The sequence below is a fragment of the Aethalodelphis obliquidens genome, unplaced genomic scaffold (assembly GCF_003676395.1).
Source record: "Aethalodelphis obliquidens isolate GAN/ISIS:26980383/991018 unplaced genomic scaffold, ASM367639v1 scaffold29, whole genome shotgun sequence".
Taxonomy (NCBI): Eukaryota; Metazoa; Chordata; class Mammalia; order Artiodactyla; family Delphinidae; genus Aethalodelphis; species Aethalodelphis obliquidens.
Window position 1 is genome coordinate 16,227,366 of NW_020837973.1, and position 12,874 is coordinate 16,240,239.

The window sequence follows — 12,874 nt, forward strand, 5'->3', positions numbered from 1 at the left end:
CCAAGGCATGTAAAGACGTGGAGAAACAATAAGTGCACATTACTAAATGAAAGAGGCCAATCTGAAAAGGTTACATACTCTATGATTCCAATTATATGACATTCTGGAAAAAAAACAAACAAACTATGGAGCCAATAAAAATATCAGTGGTTTCCAGGGGTGGGGTGGGGAGAGATGAATAGGCAGAACAAAGAGGATGTTCAAGACAGTGAAAATATTCTGTGTGATACTATAATGGTGGTCATTCTACATTATACATTTGTTCAAACCCATAAAATATATAATACCAAGAGTAAACCCTAAGTTAAACTATGGACTTTAGGTGATTATTATGTGTAAATATAAGTTCATCCTTGGTCAAACAAAAAGTACAATTTTGGTGATTGATGTTGACAATGAGGGATGCTATTTAAGTGCAGGGGCAGAAGATACACGGGGAACCTCTGCATCTCCTTCCCAATTTTGTTGTAAATCTAAAACTCCTCTAAAAAAAAAAGCCTTATAAAAGAGGATTATATTTTAGAAATAATAATTAGACATGAATTTAAGATGCTATTATACAACTCAGAAGGATAATTCTAGGTATAGTGGATATCCTAAAAAGTGTATAATGAAGACTATAAAATGCCCAAACTGATTCAAACTATTAAAATGTATAATACCAAAGTATTCAAAATGAAATGTCTACTAATCACTACAAAATAGCTGATAGATAATATTTATTTATAAATCAAGAGAGGTTTAGAATATTTCTGCAGAATGTCCAAGGACTGAATGAATAGCCAGATACTTAAAATTACTCTAAATTCCAGGAGAATAACTACAGTGAGTCTCTTTTTTTAGATAGCTTTATTGAGGTACACTTGATATACAAAGAATGTATATATTTAATGTGTACAATTTCATGAGTTTGGACAAATGCAAACACTGGCAATATCATCACCAAAATCAAGGTGATAAATACATCAATGCTTTCCAAAGTTTCTTTGCATGTTTTTGTTTTATTTTGTTTTTTGTGGTAAAAAATATTTAATGTGAGATCAACCTTATTAACATATTTGGATGTGCACAACACTACATTGTTAAGTATAGTCACTATGTGGTACAGCAGGGCTCTAGAATTTAATCTTCTAGCATAACTGAATTTTTACAACCATTGAACAACAGCTCCCCATTTCCTCTATTCTCTTAGCTCTTTACAACCACTACTGAATTATATGCTTCTGCAAGTTTGACTATTTTGGAAACCTCATATAAGTGGAATCATACAGTACTTGTCCTTCTGTGACTGACTTGCTTTACTTAGAATAATGTTCTCCAGGCTCATGCATGTCACATATAGTAGAATTCTATTCTTTTTCAGGGTTGAATAATATTCCATTATTATTGAATATATACCAAAACAAACAAGGTATAGAAGGAAGATACCTCAAAATTATAAAAGCATATATGAAAAGCTCAGAGCTAATATCACTCAATGTTAAAAAAATAAAAAGTTTTCTTCAAAGATCCAGAAGAAGATAAGGAGCCCATTCTCACCTACTTCTATTCAACATTGTACTGGAAGTTCTAGCCGAATAAATAAGGAAGAAAAAGTAAAAGGAATACAAAGAGAAAGGAAGAAGTAGAATTATCTCTGTTTGCAGATGACATGACCTTATAGGTAGAAAATCCTAGAGACTCCATAAGACAAAAACAAAACCAAATAAACAAATAAAAACCCTGTTAGAATGAAGAAACAGATTCAGTAAAATTGGCAGTTTGCAAAATCAACACACAAAAATCAGTTGTGTTCCTATACACTAATGATGAACAATCCATAAAGGAAATTCAGAAAACAATCCTATTTACAGTAGCATTGAAAATAATAAAATACTTACGAATAAACTTAAGGAGATAAAATCACTGTGTACTGAAAACTACAAAACATTGATAAAACAAAATAAATTAAAGGAGACATGAATAATGGAAAGACATCCTGTACTCAAGGATTATAAGGCTAGGCTTAATATTGTCAAAATGTCCATACTACCCAAAGAAATCTACAAATTTAATGCTTTGCTAGTCTAATCACAATTCCAATGGTACTTTTTCACAGAAATAGAAAACTATTATCTTAAATTTTTTATGAAACTACAAAATACCCAACATATATAAAACAATCATGAGAAAAAAGAACAAAACTGAAAGCTTTATACTTCCTGATTTCAAAATATATTACAAAGCTACAGTAATTAAACAGTATGGTACTGGCATAAATATAGACATATAGACCAATAAAACAAGACAGAGAGTTCAGAATTAAACCCATGCATATAAGGTCAATTGGTCTCTCATGAGGGTGCCAAGAGTAAGAATATGGGGAACTGAGTTTTTTCACCAAATAGTAATGGGAAAAGTAGATACATGCATGCAAAAAATGAAATTGGATACCTAGGTTACTATACACAAAAATCAACTTAAAATGAGTTAAAAACTTAGATGTAAAACCTGAAAATGTAAAATTCCTATAAGAAAACATGGGGAAAAACCTTCTTGACACTGGTCTTGGCAAAAATTTCTTGAATATGACACAAAGCATAGAAAATAAAAGCAAAAGTAGATTAGTGGGACTACATCAAACTAAAAAAATCTTCTGCACAGCAAAGGAGACAATCAACAGAATTAAAAGGCAACATATAGGACGCATGAAAATATTTGCAAACCATATATCTGATAAGGGCTTAATTTCCAAAATACATAAGTAACTCCTACAAGTCAATAGCAAAACAAAACAAAGACAATGAATAACCCAAATTTAAAAATGGGCAAAGTATTTGAGCAGACATATCTCCAGAGAAGACATACATATAGCCAACAGGTATATGAAAAGATGCTCAACATCATTAATTATCAGGGAAACACAAATTAACACTATAGTGAGAGACCACCTCATACCTGTTAGGCTGGCTATTGTCAAAGAACAAAAGATAAAAAGTGTTGGCAAGGTTGTGGAGAAATTGGAATCCTTGTACACTGTTGGTAGGAATGTAAAATGGTGTAGCAACTATGTAAAACAGTATGGAGGTCCCTCAGAAGATTAAAAATAGAACTACAATATGATCCAGAAATCCCACTTCAGGGTATATATCCAAAAGAATTCAAATTATGATCTCAAAGAGATGTCTGTATTCTCATGTTCATTACAGCATTATTCTCAATGGCCAAGATATGGAAACAACATGAGTGTCCATTGATAGGCAAATGAATAAAAAGAATGAATAAAGAGCCTGTCTAATAAGATAAAAAATACCAGCAATTTGGAAAATAAAACTACTGAGTGTGTATGTCTGTGTGTGTATATGATATTCTAGTGAGATAATTATAAGATTACTAACAGAAGAAATTAGAAAAAACAGAGATATTATGATAAATTGAGATGAACTCAATGAGCATTGGATGTCTCTGACAATAAAGATCACTAAGTATATAAAAATAGTTACTAGGAATTAAATAATTTCAAGGAAACAAAGGTCTTTGGGACCCGGGTTTTTTTTTTAGAGTAGAAAGCATATTCTAAAGAGCCCAGTGTGCATTTAATGCTCAAATATTTTATTAGTATTTGTGTTTAACATAAATATTCACATGTACCTTTGAAACTTTAATCCTAAATATAATACCTTTATGTTCCATCACATTTTTAGGATAATACGATTAACCATGGGAGGAAATATATAAAATTATCCTAAAATAACAAAAGATATCAGACAAAACTTACTCTAAACACTAATTCTAACAAAACAAAAAACAAAACAACATGCAACTATCAATCCTGAAGACATATAACATGTAGAATCACCTTTAAGAATTCTGACAACTGAGTGTCAATAGTCCATAAATAAGTAGGTATTATCATCTTTGAATAATAATTATAATACACAAACTTTTGTTTACCTGTTATTTTATGAAAACTGACATTCCCTATAGGAGAAACACTTGGGAGAAATTTTAAAAGATATGGTTCAAAATGTATTTAGAAATCTTTGACAAATAGTCTAAAGTTTTGCCTTGCTATTCATGATATAATTCAATCACATAGAAAGAGTCAGTTTATTATTTAGAAAACAATGCACTCTTATCTAAATAAGATTAACAAAGGTCATAACTCATAGCATCTTAGTATACATGGTAAATGATCTTGTGCCTTTCCATGTTATTTTTACTCAGTAATTGCTCTCTCTGGGAAAAAAAAAAAAAAAGACACTATCTTGGATAATTTTACAGTGCAGTCTAATCAGCATTTCTATAGTTGCCAAAAAATCCTTAGAGTACTCTGAGCTCAAAAAAAGGTTATATATTGTAGGAGTGTTATCCAATTTTCAAAAGGAAAAAGGAAGACTAAAAAAAACAAACAAACAAAAAAAAAAACATTGAGTTTTTTTTTCACATTGAAATTTTTATTTCACACAGACACATATAAGCACACACACATAAACATATGGTATACATACACACAACACATTACTTGACTGTGTGTTTCATAGTATCACCATTTATATATTAGCTTGAGAGAGAGAGAGAGATCATGTATTCGTTTCCCAGAAATAAATTTTATAATTAGGTCCATAAGGACAAACACAAATTTAAAACAAGAGACTTAATTCTTAATTCTCCATGTTAAAATTAAGGGGAGAGATTTTTGGTTTTTTCCCAGTTTCCTTTTCTTGGAGTGTTTACTAGAGAAAACTTGTGATGCATATAACTATATATGTGAAATATATATATTTCAAAGCTAGAACATATTTATTTATTTTAAAATCTCATAATGTCATAGATATAATCAAAGATCTAGTTAATATAACAAAGGAATTGATTTTAAAACAATATCTCAGAGAATAGGTTATGGATTAAAAAAATAAAAACCCAAATCATTTAACATGTTTTTAAAAATACAGAAATTTATGTTTCACATTATTTAGTAAGTAAAACAGTCATTACATTCCTTAACCCGTATCTCTGCTTTTGTAAAACACAATCATATTTAATAATTATGCTGCCCCAGTACACTCATGGTAAATAATTTGGTTGTCATATACACAAGCTACAACAGAACAGCCCTGGTTATTGTTATGACAGTCATCAACTGTGGAAGGGTATTCTAGCGGAATTGTGTAGCAGTAAAAAGTCACTGAAAAAAAATCCTTCATGGCAAAGCAAATTTTTTGTTTGGTTGATGGTTGAAGTAGGTAATGACTTGTAAAATGGCAATATAAAAACACCCCTAAGGACTTCCCTGGTGGTGCAGTGGTTAAGAATCCGTCTGCCAATGCAGGGGACACAGGTTCGATCCTTCATTGAGGAAGATCCCAAATGCTGGAGCAACTAAGCCCGTGAGCCACAACTACTGAGCCCGCGTGCCACAACTACTGAAGCCTGTGCACCTAGAGCCTGTGCTCTGCAACGAGAAGACACTGCAATGAGAAGCCCGCACACTGTAACAAAGAGTAGCCCCCTCTCACTGCAACTAGAGAAAGCCTGTATGCAGTAACGAAGACCTAATCAGCCAAAAATAAATAAGTAAATAAATTTATATTAAAAAAAAACCTCCCCCCAAACCAACTACAGTGTCCACATTTGCACCACTATATATTGTGAGGAGATGGGATATAGTTTGGCAGAGGAGAAAACTACAATAAACCAGCTGACTTAATGCTGGTAGGTAAGCTTTTTTCCTGCATCCATAATTTTGAGATATATTTCGGTCTTTATAATAAACAAATATCACCAGGATGTGTTTAGCTCTGGTGGTGTTTTTATATTAAAATATGTTGAGATGCTTTAATCTGAGTTCTGAGTCTCTTTTTTCCTAGTCATGAAAGTTTTCTTTCAAAACGTTTATTTTTTGTTGTTTTTGTTTTTGAAGGGCTATTTACATTCATAATTTTTCTCTCTGTCCTCTCCTACGTATAAAATACTATTGGGCTTATTGTATCAAGATTTTTCTCTTTTCCCTAATTTTTATATCACTTTTATATTATTATTGGTTCTTTCGAGTTTTACTGCTTTCAAGACTGATCTTAATTAAGCGTTTTCAATTTTCTAGAACTCCTAATTTATTTCCTACATCTCCTTTTACACATCATCAGGGTGCCTGTTTTTTTCTTTTTTCTTAAATATTTGAACAACAATGTATCTATATCAGAAACTTACAAGACTTCTTTACCTATTATACTGAAACTATTTTTGTTTCAATTATATTAAAAATGATAATTAGTTTTCTAAAAAGAAAATTCATTGCCTATAGTTGGCTTATCCTCAGATCTCTGGATATCTGTAAGATTATTTTCTCTTTTATTGAGGTAATGTTCCTAACTTTTCTGGTTTTGTAATACAAAAGTTTTTATTAAAACCTTCGAATCTCATTAATGATATGTAATTATTATTATGACTGTTATGTTTTTATGTTTTTTTAATTTGTCTTTTCCCTGTTTATATCTTTGGCTTAAAGAAATTTAATGTTTATGTAGTAATATTGATTGATCATTTTATGTTTAATGTCCTTGTTTTTTTTAATCTTCCCCTCTTCTAGTACCATAAGATAATCTCATTTTCTTTAAAAGCATAAATAGCCTATGTCTTTAATCAATTTGGTAAACCTTTATTATGTCAATTTATCTACTTTTTACAAGGATGACCTGTGGTGCCAGTGCCTTTCATTTCCTAATGTATTTTAATCTGTAACTCCAATTTGGACCTATACCAAGTCCTGAAGTTTATATTACACAGCTTCCTAAGGACTCCACAAAGTCCACTAGATCTATTTTCCAAACCAAATGGATGTTAATATCTGTTTTATCAGCCCCTCCTCCATTATTTTCCCTTAAGAGTTCTTGATTATTTATGAATATGCACTCTTCCACATGAAGTTTTGGATCAGTCTAGATTATTGACTCATTCAGTAAATGTTACTTATCTGTGCCAGCATAATTTCAGGTACTAAGTATACAATAAACAAAACACAAAAATCCTCATCCTTACGGAGTGTACATTCTCATGAGAAAGAAAATGGGCAAGATATATGACAAAACTATACAGTATATTATGCTGTGATAATGCTAAAGATGACAGATATAGCATGTTTATTAATCAGCCATTTCTGTGTTGATTAATCGCCAAAATATCTCAGTAGCTTACAACAAATATTTAATTCTATCTTGCATTATATAAGAACTATGACTAAGCTACAACTACTAGGTTAGGCTCAATTCCAAGTGAATTTTCATTTCAGAATATGAGCTGAAAAGGCAGTCATTGGGAAGGAAAGATTAGGAACACAGAATGGAACCACTTAAAGGCATTTAAAGTGGTTTATGGCATGTCTTCTAATATTCTGTTAGCAAAACAAAGTCATTGGCAAAGCACAGTTAAAGTAGCAAGGACATATATGCCACCTACAGGAAAGCATGATAAGGGAGGGAAAGAAATAATTGTGAACAAATAATACAAGCCGTTCACTGTCCACTCTCTAGACTAAAATAACTATGTGCCCCTTAGAGGTAAAATCCACTTACTTGCTCCCTGACACCCCCAAATCTCTTTAAAACATGGCACCAGTCTTGATTTCAAGACCTTTTGATATAATCATATACAATGTGGCTTTTCTTGTTCCAGAGACCACTGAATTAGGACACATTATTTGCCCACCAAAACTTCAATATATAACTGGGGATGAATAAGGACAAAGTTGTTGAAATAAACACCCTGTTTAAAAGGGAAAATATGTCAGTGGCTCATAGCAATTCAGAAATTATTGTCTGCAATCATTAAAAGCGTTTCTGTCCCTTTGCCTCCGGACTTCTCTGGGGCCAGCAGCCGGCCGACCTGGGGCCCGGGGCCGCGGGCTCAGCCGACTACCATGGGCTCTGTGTCAAACCAGCAGTTTGCAGGTGGCGGCGCCAAGGCGCCGGAGGAGGCGCAGGAGGACGCGGCCCGGGCGGCCGAGGAGCCGCAGCTGCTGCACGGAGCCGGCATCTGTAAGTGGTTCAACGTGCGCATGGGATTCGGCTTCCTGTCCATGACTGCCCGCGCCGGGGTCGCACTCGACCCCCCGGTGGATGTCTTTGTGCACCAGAGTAAGCTGCACATGGAGGGCTTCCGGAGCCTGAAGGAGGGTGAGGCCGTAGAGTTCACCTTTAAGAAGTCTGCCAAGGGCCTGGAATCTATCCGAGTCACCGGCCCTGGTGGGGTGTTCTGTATTGGGAGTGAGAGGCGGCCCAAAGGGAAGAACATGCAGAAACGCAGATCAAAGGGAGACAGGTGCTACAACTGTGGAGGTCTAGACCATCATGCCAAGGAATGCAAACTGCCACCCCAGCCCAAGAAGTGCCACTTCTGCCAGAGCATCAACCACATGGTGGCCTCGTGTCCACTGAAGGCCCAGCAAGCTCCCAGCTCCCAGGGAAAGCCAGCCTGCTTTCGGGAGGAGGAAGAAGAGATCCATAGCCCTGCCATGCTCCCCGAGGCCCAGAATTGAGCCACAGTGGGTGGGGGCTATCCGTGTGTGATCAGGAAGTTTTGAGGAACAGGCATCCATCGGCAGAGTGGAGAAAGTGGGGACAGGGTGGGTAGGGGGCAGCTGGCACTGCCATATATCTCAGGCCGGGGGCCAAAGCGTCACCCCCTCTTTCCTCTTGGTGGGGGGGAAGGGGTGAGGCAAAGAAACTCCAATCATGCTCTATCCAAATGCACGTGAGGGCTTTGGGGGGTAACCCTTCCTGCATGCTTTATCTGAGTCTCCACCCCCAGAATCTCCAGCTTCTGAAAGTGGCCTGGATAGGGAAGTTGTTTTACTCTTCAAGAAGGATATGGAATAATATTTCCCGTGCCAGAGTGAAAAGATTAAGCATGAGACCAGATTGATGGACCCAACCCACAAGCCACTACATTCTGTGGGAGGAAATATCTCAGGGGTAAGGCAGGGTTTTCCACATCTTGTCTGCTCATAACCTCCTCCTGGGAGAGAGTGCTGAGAGAACTGTCCCAAGCAGTGGGTTGTGATGACAGGCAAAAGGGGGGTTGAGGGAACAGCTGCAGACCTGCTGCTTCTAAGCTCACTCCCACCCCATTCTGGGCCAATACAATTTTATTTATTTGCTCCCTTGGATGACTGTACCTTGGGTCCCACTTTCTTCAGGATGCCAACTGCACTAGCTGTGTGCGAATGACGTATCTTGTGCATTTTAACTTTTTTTTTCATAATATAAATATTCTGGTTTTGTATTTTTGTGTATTTTAATCTAAGGCCCTCATTCCTGCACTGTGTTCTCAGGTACGTGAGCAATCTCAGGGATAAGTCGGCGACAGCTCCGGGTCTGCACAGCAGGAATACTTTTTGTTGCTCTATCACCAGAGAGAACAACTATTTGGAGCGTATAGCCTATTGAACTACCTCATTTTTGCCAATTAGAGCTGGCTTTTCTGCCACAGTGTCCTCTTGAAACCCCTCCATCTTCAATGTTTCATGGGAGACTAGGTTTTAACTGGGTTGCCCCATGGCTTGGTCTCCTTCTACTGAAAGATTGGAAATTGGTCTGAACAGGAAAAGGTGGTACAGAGAGGTTAGGAGAGGCTGGGCCAGGTAAAAGGTGCAGAGAGGGGAAGCCAAGATTAGGCAGAGGTCATCTGTATGTGTGATAAAGGATTCCTGTTCCAGACCTGTAATCCCAGGGCATAGGACTCGTTTTACATACCAGGTCCATCCTTCAGTGGATTGGGCTAGGCCTAACATACACAACAGGGCGTATTGTATGTGTTTTTGTAAAAACTGTGAGTTGGTAAGGACAGGTTTTAAGAACGATGCCTCTGTACCCATCTTGAGCTGCCCAGGGATGGATATATGAAGCAAGGACAAGATCCTTAATCTTTAACAATTCTGGACTTTTCCTCCTTGGTTTCCAGAGAGACCATCAGTGATGGCTTCTTTGTGGTTCCCAGAGCCAGTGTCCTGCCCTGCTGCAGCAGTAATTAGTGTCATGGTAGCTAAAGGAGAAAAGGGGGTTTCGTTTACATGCTGTGAGATCACTGCAAACCTACCTCACTGTGTTGTAACGGGGCAAATGCAATAGAACGCATTGGGTGATGTGTGTCTGATCCTGGGTTCTTGTCTCCCCCAATTGCTGCCCCCCTCTAGTTATTGTATTTGTCTGGACTTCGTAGGACTTCACAAGTAGCTGATTTGGTGATTGCTAGGTGGCCTAGTTTGTGTAAATATAATGTGTTGGTCTTCTCCATGTTCTTTTGGGGTTTTATTGTTTACAAACTTCTTTTTATATTGAGAAAAATAGCCAAAGCATCTTTGACAAAAGGTCTGCACCAGCCAAAAAGATCTGAAACATAAACTTGGGGGCCCCTCTTCTTGAAGTGGGAGGTCTTGAACTACACTTTCTTTTGTGCTCCCCTTCCCCTGTTTCCTATTTCGAACAAGATTTTCTGTCCTAAACACTGTATTCCTACCCCCTCTTCTTTCCCCCTTCGTGCCCTCCCCAAAAATAGTCCATACACCTATACGTTTAATTTGTGGGGTGTCTGTGATTAAATGATTTGTGCAAAAATCCTGAAGAAGCTAAGAACTCACCATCCCTTGTTCTCAATCTCCTGAGTCATGACCATTCCTTGATTTGATTCATTCCAAAGAGACTGCTGTCTTTGCATGGATTAAAACCTACTTTAATCTCTAATCCTAGGGTTAGAGGAGCAACGAGGGGGCCTTCCATGTAGAAAGTGGGGTTGGGAGACCACGAAAGGAAAGATGAATGTATAGTCAAGTCACTCAGGAACTTTTATGCAGGTGCAAGAAACTTATGTCAAAGTGGCCACAAAATTGTTTAATAGGAGACGGACGAATGTAACTCCATGTTTACTGCTAGAAACCAAAGCTTTGTGTGAAATCTTGAATTTATGGGGAGGGAGGGAGGGTAGAAAAGCATGTACCTGTTCTTCATCCCTTCCCCTCATTACTGAACTGCAGGAGACTGAGCCCCCTTGGGCTTTGGCGACCCCATCTGGGCAGTGTTTATTTGTTGGTTGATTTTGCTGTGCCAGGTACTTCCTTTCCCATTTGCTATCATTTTGTAACACATGCTGACCCCTTTCCCTTCCCCTTCTTTTCCTTGGGAAAATACAATGAATAAAGACTTATTGGTACCGAAAAAAAAAAAAAAAAAAAAAAAAAAAGCGTTTTTTTCCTTAATTCTCTAAGGTAAATTTTTTTTTTTATCCCTTTACATTTTCATTTTTAGCCCTAAAAGTCATGAAATTTCTAGTTTCCTCCTCTTCTCTTTAGAAAATACATGATTTTTTTTTTCTGAGCTGACCTCTTTCTTGTAGTATCTTATCAAATACAGCTAATAAAAATCAACTCATATTATAGACACTCCCTCTTAATATCTCTTCTCCTAAAGCCATAGCTTCATTAGGTACATTTTCTGCCTTCCAAATTATCCTAGGAAAATATTTATCAAAGAAAAACACAGTCAACTTCTAGCATCCTATAAGCATTACTTCATACTTTTTCTTCTTCAAACACAAATCCACATAATTTATTGCTGTTGGTGTCTTGGTCAAATTAACTGGTGAATCCTAAATTCAATGGGAAAATATCTTCTAATCACTGGAAAGCATGGCAGAGACAGGGAGAGAACAATTAAATCTACCAGGGAAGGTAAGAGAGACACCAAGTATTTGAGGATGAGAAGTCAGTAAAATACTATTCCAAACAGAATTCTCTGAGGAAGACAAATGAGAATGAATGTTGTATAATGATTGTAGCCTCTGACACAAACATCTTAAGTAGTTTTCCAATGAGGTTCTCTGAACAGTGAATTCATTCTTTTTTTTTTTAATGTATCTTTATATCATCTTCATTTTTAATGCAATTTAGTGTGCTAAAGATTACTAGAGTAACAGTTTTTCCCCCTTCTCATCAATTTTGAACCCAATTCTCTATTGTCATCTGTACTCTGCTTTTGTTGATAATAAGTTCATAGTGAGTTAAATGGTTTTCTCTTTGGTTTTGGAATTCTAAATTTCACCATAACAAATCTAGGTGATAGTATTTTTCCACTCTGTTTGGAGCTTCTAATAATTATTTATCTAAGGTTCCATGTCTGTATTTATTCTTGAAAACTCTTAGTCTACTTTTTTGTTTTTGTGTTTTGAACACTGTCTCACCATTTTCTTTGGTGTCTTCATATGAAAGTCCTATGATTGTACATTGAAGCTTTTTTCCTTTGGTACATATTTCTCTCTCTCTCTCTCTCTCTCTCTCTCTCTCTCTCTCTCTCTCTCATCTTCAGCTTCTCAGATGCATTCTGGCTATTTTTCTTCAAACATATCTTCCAGTTTACTTACTCTGTATTCAGCTGTGTCTAATCTATTCCCCTAATGTCAATGTCTATGTTGCATCTTCTGTTGATTGATAAGTACAGTTTTTCCATTTTTCATTTCAGAGCAAGCCCTGGTTTCATACCAGACACCTAACTCTAGTAACATCTCTACTAAATTCCTGTAATTATATACTTCCTCCTTTCTCCAGGGCTAACAAGCTAAGATGCTAGTTCCCAGTGCCTACATCCTGCCTTATATTCTCTCTGGGCTCTCACAACATCAGCTTGCAAATTTCCCCCTTGAAGTGCAGATTCACTCACAATACTACAACCACATGAAAATATAAATTAAAATTTATTGAAGGAAAACATAATTACATCAGTATCAGAATGCACATAATTCCCTAATCTCTTATTTGTCCAGAGGATGACATTTAGGCTTCACAGAACTCTACAACAGAGCTCCCGTAGAAAGGAACTCCCACTCCTATAATGTTCTCTATATTTACAAG

The 12,874-nt window shown here is 36.4% G+C and overlaps 2 protein-coding genes across 2 annotated transcripts in view; one reads left to right on the forward strand and one right to left on the reverse strand.

The window, feature by feature from the left end:
• Positions 1 to 12,874, reverse strand: part of CDH18 (cadherin 18) — a 354,098-nt gene that overhangs the window by 119,133 nt on the left and 222,091 nt on the right. The window lies entirely within an intron of this gene.
• Positions 7,825 to 8,585, forward strand: LOC113630172 (protein lin-28 homolog A). The gene has a single exon (XM_027125361.1). It carries the CDS (start codon positions 7,895 to 7,897, stop codon positions 8,510 to 8,512), a length of 618 nt encoding a protein of 205 aa, XP_026981162.1. The 5' UTR covers positions 7,825 to 7,894; the 3' UTR covers positions 8,513 to 8,585.